Source organism: Hemibagrus wyckioides, linkage group LG18 (assembly GCF_019097595.1).
Source record: "Hemibagrus wyckioides isolate EC202008001 linkage group LG18, SWU_Hwy_1.0, whole genome shotgun sequence".
Taxonomy (NCBI): domain Eukaryota; kingdom Metazoa; phylum Chordata; class Actinopteri; order Siluriformes; family Bagridae; genus Hemibagrus; species Hemibagrus wyckioides.
The window spans coordinates 11238575-11258178 of NC_080727.1; the positions used below are offsets into that span (position 1 = coordinate 11238575).

The 19604-nt window shown below is 39.5% G+C and overlaps 1 protein-coding gene across 1 annotated transcript in view; it reads left to right on the forward strand.

Annotated features, from left to right (window-relative positions):
* The first annotated feature begins 675 nt into the window (after positions 1–675).
* jakmip2 (janus kinase and microtubule interacting protein 2) overlaps positions 676–19604 on the forward strand; it is a 56834-nt gene continuing 37905 nt past the window's right edge. The window contains exons 1-3 of the mRNA XM_058416164.1: positions 676–803; positions 9638–9882; positions 10326–10823. Of these exons, the coding sequence (XP_058272147.1) occupies positions 9754–9882; positions 10326–10823 (627 nt within the window). The 5' untranslated portion in view covers positions 676–803; positions 9638–9753. The remainder of the gene's footprint in view (positions 804–9637; positions 9883–10325; positions 10824–19604) is intronic.

Consider the following 19604-nt stretch of genomic DNA (forward strand, 5'->3'; position numbering starts at 1 on the left):
GATTTACAAATTCTTTTGAGATCTTTTTACATCACTTATAAGCATCAACAATCTTCTTTCTGAAGGCCTCAGAGAGCTCTTTGGATCTCACCATGATGATACATCTAACTTCAACAATTAAGAGCAAACCAAGCTAAATGTCTGAGGTTTAAATAAGGCAAGCCTCCTTCAAAATGCTCTGTGATAATATTCTAATAATTTGCACCTGATGTGATACACCTGTAGGTAATTTTATCAATTTTAAGTACAAATAAATGTGGTGGTGTCCTTACTTTTTCCTCACAAGAATTTGGATTTTTTAAAATGAAATTTTACAGATCGTTAAAAAAAAACACTTTTCTTTGGTTTTATTTGTTTAATTATATTATTTTATATTTTATATTTTTGTTTAGCTATGTTAAAAAAAACACAGGCTTTCATGGGGTGTCCTAATTTTTTTCACACACACACACACACACACACATAAATAATACATATATATATAAAATATATATAAAATGAAATACATAATAATATTTTATTTGTATATATGTAGGAAAATGTATATGTGTGACTCTGTATCAGTTACAGCATGCATAAATAGAAGAGAGTCTGTATCTCAAATCGCTCCCTGCTCCCTATATTTGTGCACTAGGTATATTATGACACGCATGACTTGGAGGAGGCATTTGGGACCGAGCCGCAGCGCCTACCATTATCGCCCAGCGCTGTACGGCTGCTGATGCTGAATGGTAATGCAGGGATAAAACTGTAAGACGGAGAATAATATGTAAACCGTGGTTCGTCGTCGAGATTTGTATTTGGTATGTACATTTTATATTTAATGCCGTTTGGAATTGATATTTATTGTCCGTTATCTTACTGAATTGGATTGTGCCACAGGAGCACAGCTAGATGGAAGCTCGCAGGCTAACGGTGGTCGCTGCCATTACTGACGTAAGATACGGTATTGAATTGGTATTTGTTGTCGGAGAATGAAATGGCGCAGTGCTTTATGTTTCTATTATCTTTAAGACTAATCATTTAAGAAAATGCAACCTGCCCAGTGATGCTCATCATCCGAGCCAACGCTATAGATGGTCGCTAATAAGCCTTTATTGTTAAGGCCGAACAGCCGAAGCCGCAGGATGCTGTATCTGGTGTGTGTGTGTGTGTGTGTGTGTGAGGAGAACATCTCACTCAGGAGAAGAAACATGATGGCATGCTGCTCTCTGAACATCATTATCATTTCATCTTAGCAGGCCTGTGCCTTCTGTTGACGTCTGCATTTATTTTGTAGATTACTGACGTAATTGCTGACCATACTGATGTTATAATATGAACAGTCCTTTATATTAAACATATATGTGTGTTTTTCGTTTTAACCTGATTGAAAATTTATGTGTCCAACAGCAAAGCCCGGAGCTCTTTATCATTTTAATATGAAAGCTTAAGCTAACCTACATTTATACACGGATCTTTAATTAAATAAGGACATTGGAGATTTTTTCGCGTTTTTGACCTTTGATTATAAACAGCTTTATTTAAAAACAAAATCGCATCCACCATATGGCCAAAAGTATGTGGATACCGGATCATACACCGATTAAGCAGAGCATTAAAAGCACCGACAGGTGAAGTGAAGAGCACTGGTCATCTCATTACAGTGACTCTTCCCAACGGGTGAGATAAACAGTACTGGCCAAAGTGCACAATGTTTGGTAAAGGTTTGGTTAAAGCATCATAATATGAAAAAAATTATTCGTTCAGGTTTATAATTTCTGAAATATTTTCACTGGGATTAAGGTCAAGGCCAGTTGAGGATTTCAGATCACTGGGCATTAAGGAACACCTTCATTGTGCACACAGTGTGTTTGGGAGCCGTTATTGTGTTGGAAAATACATATTCAATCTCCAGATACTCCACATCCTGCAACACTGTGTCCTGAAAGATGTCCAAATGGGTCAACCCAAAGTCCAGCAACTTTGTAAATCCTTCCCACACCGCAGTCATGCACCCCAATATCATGCTATAAAATAATATCTAAAAAATAAAATTTAAGTTATCAAATATTTAATGTTTAAATAAAGGACAAATTCATCTTAATTTTCCTAGGTTGGACATTATTTTTGGCTACTAATATATAAGGCAGCAAGTGAACAGTCAATTCTTAAAGCTGGTGTTGGAAGGTGTGTAGAATGATATTCCTGTGTTCCTGGTATGCAGTGGTTTGTTCCTACCAAAAGTGGCCCCAGGAAGAACAACTGGTGAATTAACATCAGGGTCATGCAGTACAAACTTCATGACGATTGTAGTTTCTAATCATCATACGTATGGATTTTCCCTCCAGAATTGGTGCCAAGTGTGTGCACTTTTTAAAATGTGAATAAATCTTGTGAATTAGTTTTCTTGAACAATTGCAGTTGCTTTAAGTGATAGACGCCACGGTGAAACAGTCAGAAGTTATAAATATTTAGGAACAATTATTGATAGTCATCTCAGTTTTGTTGAGAATATACATTTTTCTTAAAAAGGCAATGTAGAAATTACATCTTATTCAGAGATTTAACCATTTTGGCATGAGTGAACATATTTTAGAAATGTTTTTTGTGGAGAGTGTTATGTCTTTCAAGATGACTATGTGGAATTGAAATATGAGTGCTAAAGGAAGTTGTTATGGTAGCAAGTGGGATTGCAGGGAAGACACAGCAGTAGCTAAATGATATTTATACATTAAAAGTAAAACAAAAAGCTTTGGTTATGAGTGAGGATTCTTCCAATCCTTTACCCTTTTACCACAGTAGTTACCTAACTAACTTAAATTATCTGTTGCTAATGTTTTGGTGCCAGATACCAAAGCATACCTTCAGAAATCTTGTTTCGATGGGCCAGAGCTGTTTTTGGGGCACAAAACCACTGTGTAGGACTCTTTTAGAGTGACAATGTAAACCAGGGGCGTCATCTTATCCGCAAAGGGCCAGTGTGGGTTCATTCTAATCAAACAGGAGCCATACCTGAGTCCACCTGTTTAATCATCTGATCTTGGCTTACAGTAGACTCAGGTGTGGCTTCTGCTCGGTTGGAATGAAAACCTGCGCCCACACCGTCCCTTTGCCGATAAGACTCACAACGTATTTGTCATTATCTCAAAAATAACTAAAATTGGTCTTTGATATCACAACTTATTTTTCTAATAATACAATGATGTTTAGACTATTAAAGTACTTTTGTTATCTGGGGATTTTGGAGGCCAAATCAACACCAAAGTTTGGATGGATTATGGACAATCATCATGTTCCTCAAACCATTCCTGAACAGTTTTTTGCAATGTGATAGGGTGCGTTATCTTGCTAAAGAGGGCACTGCTGTTGTTGTTGCAGTGGTTTACTGAGTCTACAACAATGTTTAGGTAGGTGGTACATGTCAGCGTAAGAGCCACATGAAACCAAGGTTTCCCAGCAGAACACTGCCCAGAGCATCACCTATATTTTTCCTATAGTGCATCACTTCCCCAGGTAACACACAGCTGGCTGTCCACATGATGAAAAAGATAATGTGATTATCAGACCAGGCCACTGTCTTCCATTGCTCCATGGTCCAGTTCTGATGTTCATTGTAGGCACTTTTAGTACAGGGGTCAGCAATGTGCGAAGTACAGCTGTGAGTGTAATAGTAATTTGTAGGCATAGTGTTTTTTTATACGTCACTGAATAGACATTTGTTGATAGAGAAAGAATTGTTTAATTTATGGCTGTTTAAAAACAAATATTTCAAAGCCAATGGGATAGTTTTCTTGCCCTTAAACAAATCTTTATAATTTATAACTGTTTGCGTAAAAATAATAGATATTTAGAATTTTTTTAAGGGGGTAGCTCAATAATTTAAGCTTGATGATGTTAATGGTGTTTCTAGGCGAAAGGATATTAGAGGAAAGATTCAGACAGGATAACTAGAATGTTCATTTCAGAAAATGTGAGTGGCAAAAATTTGACACCAACGTCCAGCGACACATTCTGGTCAGTAGGGGGAGCTACATGTCTGAACACATTTGTTGAAACATAATAGGATTGATCTATATCAGCAGGTGTAATTATTTTATTTAACTCAAGTTTTTAATAAAACAGGCTTTGCGGCAGTCGATTTGTGTGCGTTTGACATCACTAGAATACAAAATAACAAGATTCTCTGAAATTCTCCAGCCATGTGCTTTGATATGTCAAATATCTATGTTGCAGAAGTTTTGTTTTGGGGGTTGGCATGAATATAGCAACACCAGAATACGATACAATTCTTATGGATAAAAATCTATGTATTGATGTCTTATGTTTTTGTTTTTTCTATGTCTTATGTTTTTGCTGTAGTTTTCTCCACTTATTTTGGTGGACAGTATGCACAGGACCTACCAGTGACATCAGTAAAATACCCATAATACATGTCCCCTCATTCTGCCTAATAGTAGACAAAGTGTACCCAGTCAAACAAATGAGACAACTCTATTGTACTTGGTCATTTATTTATTTATTTATAAAAGTGATCCAGTTTTACATATCTGTAAGTGTCAAAAGTATGTGCCTTTAGTATCTAGTGTGACCCCTTTATGCAGCAGTACTGTACCTGCAGGTAAACGTTTTTAAAGGATACTGTTTCAGAATGTTTGTTGTTTTTTCAGATGTATAAATTCAAATTCAAATTTTATTTGTCACAAACGTAAACATACACATGCAGTGAAATGTTTTTTCACGACTGTCCGGCATGTAAACATTTATAAAAAGTATGTGAGAAAGAGATCCATAAAAAATAAAGATAAAAATAAAACTATAGTATCTTAAAAATATAAAAATAGAAAATAAAGTAAAATAAAATATAATATAGATAAATAAAAATATAAAAATATAACATAAATAAAAAATAAAATATGAAAATATAGGTGTAAGAATATGAAAATATAGGTGCAAGTAGATAAATATATATATATATATATATATATATATATATATATATATATATAAATGCAGACATGAACATGAAGGGATCTATGTATATATGGCATATATTGAGGTGATCCAGTGTTTATCAATAAAGTGTCCATGTGCTGGAATAATTGTATAAAGTAACTTGTGCCAGTCCAGTGTCAAAGTGTCAGTTTGTGCAAATGTGCGAGGTTGTGCAAAGTGCTGAAAAGTGATGAAAAAAAGCAGAGAGAGTCCCCGTATCCGTATCAGGTTCTAGGTGTTTCCTGGTTCAGACTCCGAATGGCCAGCGGGAAGAAGCTCCTCCTCATTCTCTCTGTGTTTGCCTTCATGGAGCGGAAGCGTTTCCCTGAACGCAACAGAGAGAAGAGTCCATTGTTGGGATGGCTGAGGTCCTTCACAATCTTCCTGGCTATAAGATCTATAAGACCTATATAAGATCTATAAGACCTAAGTTGGGTTACTATATTTTTTTGGAGAGAAGGTTTTTTTTTTACTAGACACCCATCCATGACAATCAGACTTGTTCAGTCTTTTTCTGATTGTGCTGTAATGAGCATAAACATTTAAAGTGCTTACAGAGGCCTGGAGGTCACATGATGTAGCTGTTTGCTGATGACATTATAACTATGGTCATGGCTGATGATCTTTCCTCTTGGCATGTTATAAATTCTAGCATTTATAGCGCTAGTTACACTTCTTGATGATAACTTAATGTTGTGCATCTCATTAGTAACACTTGACCACTAAATAATCTCCTAATGATTGTGGAAGTTGGAAGGGTGTACTTATTTTTCCCACCTAGGTTCTGAATATTTATTTCTTTAGGGAAAATAACTACATGTTAAAATTTCTTATTTCTTATTTCTTTGTTTTTAAAAGTCCACACAACATTTATTTTAGGCCCTGATAAATAAAAACATAACATGACCTGGAGTTTAATGATGAAATGCTGTGTTGGGCAATGAAGAGACTTAGGAACCTGGGGACACATTTATTACATTTATTACAATATACACAATTAACACAGAAGACACTTTGTAAATCAGCAAAGAATAGCGAGTTGAAGGACAACCAATGTAGCAGGTGGTCCCCTGGGGGGAGAACTAGATGGCAGAAAGAACATATAATGGCTTTTACACCCTACTTTGGATTTACATTTACACTTACATTATTTGGTAGACACCCTTATGCAAGGGGACTTACATTTACTGTACATACATCTGAGCAATTGAGGGTTGAAGGCCTTGCTCAAGGACCCAGTAGGAGTAGCTTGGTTATCCTGTGATTTGAATTCACAACCTTCCATTCCAACACCTTAACCACTGAGCTACCACTTCCCTTTTACCCATTTACCCAATAGCCATGATAATACTGCATAATCCAAAATACATGTTTTCCACAATGTCTTCTCATTTCAAGGTGGAATAAGAGACTGTGCACCAGTGTTAACATGTTATGTTAACATGTTATTGAACTTGAACCTCTGCAGCTAAAGACACATAATATGAGGAAATCAAGGGCTCATAACTAGATTCAAATATAAATAGTTCCAGTACACACTAAAAACACTAGAAGAACAGAACCCACTAATGCAATTCCTTGGAGTTTGGTGTGGAGATATTTCTTATCAGTTGCTTGATTCAGAAGCATAGCAAAGAGCACACAAATGAATGACACCCATCCAGCAGCGTGGCTATGAGCTGAACAGGGACAGGGGAAGAGGGAAAGCAAGCAAAACGAAGCAGTACGTAGACAAACACAGACATGCACACTACCGGCTGCTGGAGCCCAGTCTTGATGCACACCTCTATCCAAAAACTCTGATAGATTACACAGCCTCAGATGTTTCTGTATTTTGAACATACCCAAATTAATAAAGACTGCAATGACTGGTTGGTTCTCCAAATTTCTGACTGGTTGGGAGTGGACAAGGATTTTGGGTGTTGTACAGTCTTATGCAAAAGTTTAGGCACCCCTTGATAAATAACAGATTTTGGTGATTTTTTAATTGAAAAGATGTTAACACAGTCTCTCTTGGAAATGGAAAAAATGCACAATATTTTCAGCAAACATTGATGCATAGTTACTTCTTATGCCATAAATTGAACAAAAATAAAAAATAAAAACATTATTATGGCACTGTGTAAAAGTTTGGGCACTTTAAGAGTTCCAGAGTCTCAGATTCTTTTTACAAGGTTTCAGACCTTAATCAGCTCGTTAGATCTGATGCATGGCAACAGCTGTCATTAGTAAATGCCAATTTCAAAGCTTTACAAATACTTTGACTCTTAAAACCTTGTGCACACACTTGCGGACACTCAACAACCATCCTCTAAGCAGCTGTGTAAGACTCTGAAAATGAAAGTTATTGAAATAGCCTTTATTTGTCACATATACATTACAGCACAGTGAAATTCTTTCTTCGCATATCCCATCCTTGGAGGTTGGGGTCAGAGCGCAGGGTCAGCCATGATACGGCGCCCCTGGAGCAGAGAGGGTTAAGGGCCTTGCTCAAGGGCCCAATAGTGGCAACTTGAACCCCTGATCTTCCGGTCAACGACCCAGAGCCTTAACCAATTGAGCCACCACTGCCCCTATTTTAAATTGATATTTAAATTGATGCCCACAATGCAGGAGAAGGCTACAAGAAGTTTCCACAGTGAGAAATGTAATTAAGAGATGGCAGTTCAGGGGAACTGTGGAGGTCAAGATGAGATCTGGAAGACCAAGAAAACTCTCGGAGAGAACTGCTCGTATGCTGGTCAGAAAGACAAATCAAAACCCCCATTTGACTGCAAAAAACCTGCAGGAAGATTTAGCAGACTCAGGAGTGGTGGTGCACCGTTCCACTGTGCAGCGATGCTTGCACAGGCAAGACCTTCATGGAAGAGTCAGCTGAAGAAAACCTTACCTGCGTCCCCATCATAAAATCCAACGTCAGAAGTATGCAACAGAACATCTACAGAAGCCTGATGCGTTTTGGAAACAAGTGCTGTGGACTGATGAAGTTAAAATAGAACTCTTTGGCCACAATCAGCAAAGGCATGTTTGGAGAAAAAAAGGAGCAGCATTTCATGAAAATAACACCTTGCCAACTATTAAGCATGGGGGTGGATCTATCATGCTTTGGGGTTGTGTTGCAGCCAGTGGCACAGGAAACATTGCACAGGTGGAGGGAAGAATGGATTCCACTAAATACCAGCAAATTCTGGAAGCAAACATCACACCATCTGTAAAAAAGCTGAAGCTGAAAAGAGGATGGCTTCTACAACAGGACAATGATCCTAAACATACCTCGAAATCCACTATGGAATACCTAAAGAGACGCAAGCTGAAGGTTTTGGAATGGCCATCACAGTCCCCTGATTTAAACATCATTGAAAATTTGTGGATAGATCTTAAAAGAGCTGTGCATGCAAGACGACCAAAGAATATTACAGAACTAGAAGCTTTTTGCAAGGAAGAATGGGAGAAAATCCCAAGTACAAGAATTGAAAGACTTTTAGCTGGCTATAAAAAGCGTTTGCAAGCTGTGATATCTGCCAGAGGAGGTGTTACTAAGTACTGATTATGTAGGGTGCCCAAACTTTTGCACAGTGCCACAATAATGTTTTTATTTTTTATCTTTGTTCAATTTATGGCATAAGAAGTAACTATGCATCAATGTTTGCTGAAAATATTGTGCATTTTTTCCATTTCCAAGAGAGACGAGAGAACAAGATGTGTTAACATCTTTTCAATTAAAAAATCACCAAAATCTGTTATTTATCAAGGGGTGCCTAAACTTTTGCATAAGACTGTATTAGGTGTCATGACAATATTGCAAGCTGGCATTTAACGTTTTTAATGTACAATATATTCATGGCATTCATAGTTATATTATTATACTCATGACAATTTATAAAAATGTACTCTAATTTTAGTTCTGCAAGAAACAAAATGGCAAGAAAAACTGCTAGGCCAGAACTGATCTCTCTCCTTGCTCAAGCACTGTGCAGAACTATCTACTTTATCATATTTATTCAATCCCTGAGTTTCCTCACTGTTGCAGTCAACTTCATTTGTTAAAAAATAAGTGCAAACGTGTGATTCATCATAACGCCCTTCTCTGTACACAAACAACAGCACCTCTAATGACATGCCTGTCACATTTCCACACAACACAAGACTCAAACTGTGTCCAACATAGATGGGCCCATTTACAGACAAGAGGTGCAACTGTGACTGGGAAGAAGCAAGTGTGTAATGTATGTAATGTTAAAATATTAATAGAAACACTACAAGCCAATGGAAACCAAATTCATTCATGCTTCTCAAAAAGCTGTTTTGTGTGTACCTGCTCTGAGCAAATCTTTTAGACCTTCCAGAGTATATTTTGATAACACTTACATAGGTGTAAGAATATATCCCCATTGCTAGGAAAACTTGAAAGTAGAAGTCACCTAATTTTATGATTTCCAGAGAAATGTACTGACTAGACATCAATGCAATACATTTATTTAGTCAAATTGTTAAAAATCATCCATCATAAATATGATTAAAGGCATTTCAATTTTTAAACATAAAAGCAGCATTCAGGCCTGAAGTAGCTAAGACCAGATGCGAGGAAAGTGGAAAAGAAGAAGCTGAGTTAGTTTTGTATATTTCCTGAAACATAAATAACTATATCACTGTTCTCCCACAGGTATTCTGTCTGCCAGAATAATGAGGAAGAGACGGCATTGGAAACCTCAGTTTCGTGTATTTAAGCACTGGATAATTGAGAGTTGAGTTTGAGCACGTATAGTAAGATCAGACTCAATGGCGAAAAAAGGGCGCTCCAAAGGTGAAAAACCTGAAGCCATCATCTCTGCCTTACAAGCAGCCAATGAAGATCTCAGGTCCAAACTAACTGACATTCAAATTGAACTTCACCAAGAAAAATGCAAGGTGGGTGCACAAGAGGCAACTTTGAACTATTTAAATATTCTCACATTTGCATGTATATGTTGATTTTTTTTTGTTCAGAATTCTGGTCTTCATATATATTCATTTGTAATTGTATTATAAAATTTCTAAGGTTTTCTATCACACATGAACCATGTAATATGTCTTTCATACATCCAACACTTCGCAAAGACTTTCACATTGGTGAGAAAAGCTAAAAACAATGGGCATGAGCTTTGGCCATACTGTACATTATATGGTATATAGGGACCATGCTCTATCAGACATGGCATGAGATACAAGAATGTAATTATGTAAAGTTGGCAAGGACAATCATGAGTGAGCATTGTATGTAAGTTAGTAAGTCAGTAGCTAAAATGAAACTGGAAGGATACCACGTAAATCAGACATGGTCTTCCACCTAAATGCTTCTCTTTCTTCTACAGGTCAACAAGTTGGAACGTGATAAGACACAGGAGGCCAAGCGCATCCGTGAGCAGGAGCAGCACAGGCACACTGCAGCGCTTACTGAACAGCGGGCACGCTGGCATGAGGAGAAGCTGAAAGAACTGGCAGCACTGCGTGAGTCACTGACACGACAACACGAGCAGGAACTAGGAAGAACTGCCAAGATCAAGGACGGTGAGATCCAGAGGCTACGGTCCGCATTGGCTGCATTGCGGGATGGAACTGGTGAGAAGGTTCGCACAGCACTGACGCTGGAGGCACGTGATGAGGCAAGGCGTTTCTTTGAACAGGAACGTGCAAAACTGTTAAGTGAGATCGCTGAACTGAAGGCTGCAAAGCGTCACACAGATGAGGCACTCAATGCTGCTATCCAGGCAGATAAGACTAAGGCAGTTGATCTGCGATCTGAGCACCAGGCACATCAGGAACAGATCTCCAAGATCAAGTGGGACTGTGAGCGGGACATTCGCCGGCTGGTAAGTGGCCATTTTATTTATTACCTTTGTTCTTTTACAAACCCGACAAAGGGCCCAACATAGTAAAGTTTTCATGATACCTTTATATATATTTAAATATATATATTTTAGTAATAGCTCTTAAAAAACAACATAAAATATTGTGTGATATGTGGTGTAAAGTTTTTTTTTAGCATGTTGGAATTGGCACCTCTGCAGCTTGTTCTGAGTGTTTTAGCCTGGAGATATCATCTGAGCAGGCCACACGCGCACCTGGAATGTCCAGAAAGACAGAATCCACTATATGAACTATTTTGACTATTATTTTCAGACATTGTACAGCTGGCACAAACTACAACACAAATGAAATAAATATATGCAAACAAAAACATTAACAGGCCCAAAATAATATAAAAGGCTATAGATCAAGTCAAGTCAAGAAGCTTTTATTGTCATTTCAACTATATGTAGCTGACACAGTACACAGTGAAATTAGACAACATTTCTTCAGGACCATGGTGCTACATAAAACAAATAAAACAACAGAGCTACAAAACAACACAGACCTAAGGACAGAAAACAGTGTGTGCAACCTAGTGAAAGACAGTGCAAACAGACAATACAAAACAAAACAGTACAGGACAGATACACAAAACACACAATATAGACAGAATAGTGCAGCTCAGTAAACATTCTGCAGTGTATAAGCAGTGCAATGTGCAAAATAGAAAAACTTTAAACAAGAGGGTTCCTGTAAACATATACACATCTGTATAGCAGCAGTTGGTGGCAGTGTGAAATGTGTGTAAACAGCAACAGCAGCAATTGAATAATTTGCAAAAAAAACAGCATGTAAACAGTTATAATATGGGTGGAATTATAAACACGGATGTGTTGAGACTTCATAGAACAGATCAATTCACACAGTTAAATGAGTGTGTGTGTGTGTGTGTGTGTGTGAGTGAGTTTGGTACAAGATTTGGCAGGACCATATCAGTATTTTCTGTGAACTTTTAACATTACTTCAGAAAGTATGTCATATATTCATATTTTACTTTCTTTCTCTGTTTAAACTACAGTATATATAGACAATACATAGAAATTGTATTTCATATAGAAAACATTCACTCTCTGTCCACAAATCTATAAAAAAAAAAATTTTTAAAGATAACAAAAGGGCTTTTCACACTTGAATTGTTAACCCTGGGTCATCTTTTCCCCGGATAAAAAGAATCCTGGGTTATCTCATATGATACCTGGGGTTAACTGTTAAACCTGTGTATTCGTTAATAGACGTTTCACACTGTACATTCCCTAAAGCCTGGGTTAACTTTCTTATTTGCATATTTGCAGTGTCACTGTCACTGATTGGACAAACAGCAGCCAACCTGTTTAGACGGCTTTTCCGGCGTCTTGCCAGTTATTAAAAAAATGCTGTAAGAATAATACCGTCTTCTCGTCACTCCAGTTCACACGCTTTCCGTCTTTTGACATTTTCTTACTTTTCTCTCACCGGCTGCTGTTTACACAACGTGTGTTTCCTTTTACTGACGTGACATAAGCCTGGCTGCTCAATTTCTGATTGGCTGTCCTTTGCCAAGCGTCCAGCAGCAACAAGCAAACACCGCTCCATTTCACACTGAACAAACTTAGCACCGCAATGTGGGGTTAACACCTCAAATGTGGTGCTAACCTTGCTCCAGAGCAGGGTTTCATAACCCTGGGTAAAAACTGGTGCTAACACCTCTTTCAAATTACAGGTATCAAACATTTCTTTAAAAGCGGTGTTTAGAACGACAGTAACCCGAGGTTAAGCGCAGTGTGAAAAGCCCTAAAGTGGCACAAGTATAAAAATGCATTATCAGCTTGATCAAATTAAAGACTGAAACCAGCTGGTGAGGATAGTGGAACATAAAATGGCAAAAAAAAAAAGCCAATATATATATCACAAATATTTGACTATTTTCATCTTCATACAAACTCACATAACATTTAGAAGAGGGTCAAAGATAATTCTGGATACTACAAGACAGATAAACAGAACTGTATTTTCATTTTATCTTGAGTTTATGTTATGTTTATGTAAAGCTTTGTATCAGGACTCTCAAGTACCATTCTTTTACCTTCTCCTCTCCTCCAAAATTATCCTTTACCCTTTAACTTAAGGTGTTTCTTAGTTTTAACTAGGCATCAGTAAAAAGCAAGTGTTTTTATTATCCATGACAGACAAAAAGGCAACTTCGCACCATTTAAAACTAAAGATACACTATATTGCCAAAAGTATTCGCTCACCCATCCAAATAATCAGAATCAGGTGTTCCAATCACTTCCATGGCCACAGGTGTATAAAATCAAGCACCTAGGCATGCAGACTGTTTTTACAAACATTTGTGAAAGAATGGGTCGCTCTCAGGAGCTCAGTGAATTCCAGCGTGGAACTGTGATAGGATGCCACCTGTGCAACAAATCCAGTCGTGAAATTTCCTCGCTCCTAAATAGTCCACAGTCAACTGTCAGCTGTATTATAAGAACGTGGAAGTGTTTGGGAACGACAGCAACTCAGCCACGAAGTGGTAGGCCATCACCAAGTGCAATGCAAAGTGTCGGATGCAGTGGTGTAAAGCACGCCGCCACTGGACTCTAGAGCAATGGAGACGCATTCTCTGGAGTGAAGAATCACGCTTCTTCATCTGGCAATCTGATGGACGAGTCTGGGTTTGGCGGTTGCCAGGAGAACAGTACTTGTCTGACTGCATTGTGCCAAGTGTAAAGTTTGGTGGAGGGGGGATTATGGTGTGGGGTTGTTTTTCAGGAGCTGGGCTTGGCCCCTTAGTTCCAGTGAAAGGAACTCGAGACATTTTGGACAATTCCATGCTCCCAACTTTGTGGGAACAGTTTGGAGCTGGCCCCTTCCTCTTCCAACATGACTGTGCACCAGTGCACAAAGCAAGGTCCATAAAGACATAGATGACAGAGTCTGGTGTGGATGAACTTGACTGGCCTGCACAGAGTCCTGACCTCAACCCGATAGAACACCTTTGGGATGAATTAGAGCGGAGACTGAGAGCCAGGCCTTCTCGTCCAACATCAGTGCGTGACCTCACAAATGCGCTTCTGGAAGAATGGTCAAAAATTCCCATAAACACACTCCTAAACCTTGTGGACAGCCTTCCCAGAAGAGTTGAAGCTGTTATAGCTGCAAAGGGTGGACCGATGTCATATTGAACCCTATGGATTAGGAATGGGATGTCGCTTAAGTTCATATGCGAGTCAAGGCAGGTGAGCGAATACTTTTGGCAGTATAGTGTATGTCACATCACTTTCAGTACAACAATCCACCTCATGAGTGTGGCACTAGACTTCCACAGGAATTAATAAAAACGCTCGGCCACACACACACATACACACACATATACAGGGGTTGGACAATGAAACTGAAACGCCTGGTTTTAGACCACAATAATTCATTAGGATGGTGTAGGGCCTCCTTTTGCGGCCAATACAGCATCAATTCGTCTTGGGAATGACAGATACAAGTTCTGCACAGTAGCCAGAGGGATTTTGAGCCATTCTTCTTGCAGAATAGTGGCCAGGTCACTATGTGATGCTGGTGGAGGAAAATGTTTCCTGACTTGCTCCTCCAAAACACCCCAAAGTGGCTCAATAATATTTAGATCTGGTGACTGTGCAGGCCATGGGAGATGTTCAACTTCACTTTCATGTTCATCAAACCACTCTGTCACCAGTCTTGCTGTGTGTATTGGTGCATTATCATCCTGATACACGGCACCGCCTTCAGGATACAATGTTTGAACCATTGGGTGTACATGGTCCTCCAGAATGGTTCAGTAGTCCTTAGCCCAAGATTTTCGCTGCTGGCACCATTGAAACCGACATTTGGCATTGGCACGAGTGACCAGAGGTTTGGCTATAGGAGCCCGGCCATGTACGTTGACCCTGTGGAGCTCCCAACGGACGGTTTTGGTGGAAACAGGAGAGATGAGGTGCACATTTAATTCTGCAGTGAGTTGGGTAGCTGTGGTTTTATGTTTTTTGGATACAATCCGGGTTAGCACCCGGACATCCCTTTCAGACAGCTTCCTCTTGCGTCCACAGTTACTCCTGTTGGATGTGGTTCGTCCTTCTTGGTGGTATGCTGACATTACCCTGGATACCGTGGCTTTTGATACATCACAAAGACTTGCTGTCTTAGTCACAGATGCGCCAGCGAGACGTGCACCAACAATTTGTCCTTTTCTGAACTCTGATATGTCACCCATAATGTTGTGTGCATTGCAATATTTTAAGCAAAACTGTGCTATTACTCTGCTAATTAAACCTTCACACTCTGCTCTTACTGGTGGAATGTGCAATCAATGAAGATTGGCCACCAGGCTGGTCAAATTTAGCCATGAAACCTCCAACACTAAATTGGCCAGTGTTTCAGTTTCATTGTCCAACCCCTGTATATATATACACTATATTGCCAAAAGTATTCGCTCACCCATCCAAATAATCAGAATCAGGTGTTCCAATCACTTCCATGGTCACCGGTGTATAAAATCAAGCACCTAGGCATGCAGACTGTTTTTACAAACATTTGTGAAAGAATGGGTCGCTCTCAGGAGCTCAGTGAATTCCAGCGTGGAACTGTGATAGGATGCCACCTGTGCAACAAATCCAGTCATGAAATTTCCTCGCTCCTAAATATTCCACAGTCAACTGTCAGCTGTATTATAAGAACGTGGAAGTGTTTGGGAACGACAGCAACTCTAGGCCACGTAAACTGACGGAGCGGGGTCAGCGGATGCTGAGGCGCATAGTGCGAAGAGGTCGCCAACTTTCTGCAGACGCAATCGCTACAGACCTCCAAACTTCATGTGGCCTTCAGATTAGCTCAAGAACAGTGCGCAGAGAGCTTCATGGAATGGGTTTCCATGGCCGAGTAGCTGCATCCAAGCCATACATCACCAAGTGCAATGCAAAGCGTCGGATGCAGTGGTGTAAAGCACGCCGCCACTGGACTCTAGAGCAGTGGAGACACGTTCTCTGGAGTGACGAATCGCGCTTCTCCATCTGGCAATCTGATGGACGAGTCTGGGTTTGGCGGTTGCCAGGAGAACGGTACTTGTCTGACTGCATTGTGCCAAGTGTAAAGTTTGGTGGAGGGGGGATTATGGTGTGGGGTTGTTTTTCAGGAGCTTTTATATTTTATATATAGCTTTTATACAATTTTATATTGAATATATGTATTTACTTATTTTATAAAATAAGTAAACCTTGTGGACAGCCTTCCCAGAAGAGCTGTATATATACACTATATTGCCAAAAGTATTCGCTCACCTGCCTTGACTCGCATATGAACTTAAGTGACATCCCATTCCTAATCCATAGGGTTCAATATGACGTCGGTCCACCCTTTGCAGCTATAACAGCTTCAACTCTTCTGGGAAGGCTGTCCACAAGGTTTAGGAGTGTGTTTATGGGAATTTTTGACCATTCTTCCAGAAGCGCATTTGTGAGGTCACACACTGATGTTGGACGAGAAGGCCTGGCTCTCAGTCTCCACTCTAATTCATCCCAAAGGTGTTCTATCGGGTTGAGGTCAGGACTCTGTGCAGGCCAGTCAAGTTCATCCACACCAGACTCTGTCATCCATGTCTTTATGGACCTTGCTTTGTGCACTGGTGCACAGTCATGTTGGAAGAGGAAGGGGCCAGCTCCAAACTGTTCCCACAAAGTTGGGAGCATGGAATTGTCCAAAATGTCTTGGTATGCTGAAGCATTCTGAGTTCCTTTCACTGGAACTAAGGGGCCGAGCCCAGCTCCTGAAAAACAACCCCACACCATAATCCCCCCTCCACCAAACTTTACACTTGGCACAATGCAGTCAGACAAGTATCGTTCTCCTGGCAACCGCCAAACCCAGACTCGTCCATCAGATTGCCAGATGGAGAAGCGCGATTCGTCACTCCAGAGAACGCGTCTCCACTGCTCTAGAGTCCAGTGGCGGCGTGCTTTACACCACTGCATCCGACGCTTTGCATTGCACTTGGTGATGTATGGCTTGGATGCAGCTGCTCGGCCATGGAAACCCATTCCATGAAGCTCTCTGCACACTGTTCTTGAGCTAATCTGAAGGCCACATGAAGTTTGGAGGTCTGTAGCGATTGACTCTGCAGAAAGTTGGCGACCTCTTCACACTATGCGCCTCAGCATCCGCTGACCCCGCGCCGTCAGGCCTACCACTTCGTGGCTGAGTTTCTGTCGTTCCCAAACACTTCCACGTTCTTATAATACAGCTGACAGTTGACTGTGGAATATTTAGGAGCGAGGAAATTTCACTTGTTGCACAGGTGGCATCCTATCACAGTTCCTCGCTGGAATTCCTGAGAGCGACCCATTCTTTCACAAATGTTTGTAAAAACAGTCTGCATGCCTAGGTGCTTGATTTTATACACCTGTGGCCATGGAAGTGATTGGAACACCTGATTCTGATTATTTGGATGGTTGACCGAATACTTTTGGCAATATAGTGTATGTAAGTAAGTGTGTCCAAACTCTAATCACAGCCATTAGCAGCCATTTAGCACTTTGCATTCTATGGATTTGGCCTTTTTATGAAGTTTTGTGGGCTATGCACATACCAAATGCACATCACCTGTGAGATGTATGCACCCCATTATAATCATTATTAATCAATATAAAGGTACAAATACAAAGAAAATCTTTTTATTTGTTTGTTTGTTTTATTAAAGGAATTGGACAGTACATTTGAAGACAAGATACACTGAATTGCCTTATTTGCTGCCTTTTAGTTTAAAAAAAGAACAAAATACCAAACAAGAGGGAAAAAAACAAAAAACCCAACCCACCCCCAACCCCCCCACATCATATACACATAAATGTAACATAACATTGCGCTGAACAAAAGGTAACTTACCACAGTTATGTCACCACAATTAAGACATAAGCCCATGCATGTTAAAAAGGTGACAGAATTATAAATCAGACAAACTGTGAAAAAGAGCCGCAATATCAAGGAAAAAAGAAAAGGGGCAAAGAAATAACAAAGATCGATATATACATGTACATTCATACATACACAAACACATGTCTGCATAACAAATTATCTGCTAGGTAATTCCTTCAGATTTCTGAAGTATGACAAAATGAGTTTCCATTTTAAGTAAAACGTATTTACTGAGCCCTTCAGTGTAAATTTGACCTTTTCTAGTTTTAGAAACAACATCACATCTTCCAGCCAGCTTGTAGCTGATGGAGGGGTAGAGGATTTCCAGCTTAACAAAATTCTCTGATGAGCAAGCAGAGAAGTAAAAGCAATGATGTCCCTCTGACTAGTAGTCAAAGTGGCATTTGTTGTATCATCTGGTGTTCCAAAAATTGCTATTGAAGGACTGGGCCTCAACATAAGCCCAAGAGCATCACTGAGGGTCCTAAAAACCAAAGCTTACTATTTATCTAGTCCAGGGCAAGACCAAAACATGTGTACCAGGGTAGCTGGAGAATGAGAGCATCGATCACAAGAAGCATCCAACCCAAGATATATACCAGCAAGCCTATCCTTACTTATATGTACCCTATGCAAAACTTTAAATTGTATAAGCCGTAATCCAGCAGAGGGTGATGATGAGTGGATCCTTTTAAGTGCCTCAGATCCTTCTAAAAGGCCTCAGATAGCTTTATGCCCAGATCTGCTTCCCATCTAGACTTTATTTTATCCAGGCTATGGTTTTCAAAAGACATTAGGTGAGAGTACAATATGGAGATCAGCCCTTTAGTACTAAAACTGAGAGTAAGGTTATCTAAAACCGAGGCAGGAGGAAGATCAGGAAAGGAAGGGAAATTATCTTTAACAAAGTGATGAATCTGAACATATCCATAGAGGTGCTTACTTGGGAAGTCATAGGTTCTGCAAATTTCTTCAAAACTTTTAAATAAACCATTGGTATACAGGTCTTTGAAGCATGTCAAACCACTGACTGCCCACTGTCTCAATGACGAATCCGATGTAGAAGGGAGAAATAAATGATTCTTATAAATAGGGCCCAGAATTGATGCTGATGTCAACTTATAGTGGTAGCGAAACTGGTGAAAGATCCTAAGAGTAGAAAGCACTATGGGATTGGATGTAAAAGAGGCTTTGAAGGGTAAAGAAGAGTATACTAAAGCTGGGAGAGATGATGTGTGACATGTTTGTGACTCAATTGAACACCAATTTGTTTCAGGGCAGTGAAGCCAGTATAGTATCTTTTCTATGTTGGATGCCCAGTAATAATGAATAAAACTTGGAAGACCCAATTAGACCACCTATTGACCCTCGGTGTTCTGTTTTCCCAGATAAAGGAGGATATATAGTGATTCATTAATCGAAAAAAAGACAGAAAAAAGGCAGAAAAACTGGTAAAGATTGAAACAGATAAATAAACTTTGAAATTATTGTCATTTTGACCGAATATATTCTTCCAGCTAAAGCGAGGGAAAGACTATGCCACCTCTCCAACTTGGCCCTCATCTCTTTTAACAGAGATTTATAGTTCAACAAGGACGAGAAAGAGCGTGTCATATTTATTCTGAGATACTTAAAGCCTTCAGAGGATAAACTAAAAGGCAGTAATTCCTGTTTAAGGCTAAATTGTTAATGGGAAAGCATTCACTTTTATGAAGATTTAATTTATAACCTGAAAAAGTTACAAACTGATCCAACAGTGATATAATAGTGGGGCAGCTAGTTATGGGATCACTAACGTAAAGCAAAAGGTCATCCACGTACAAAGACAA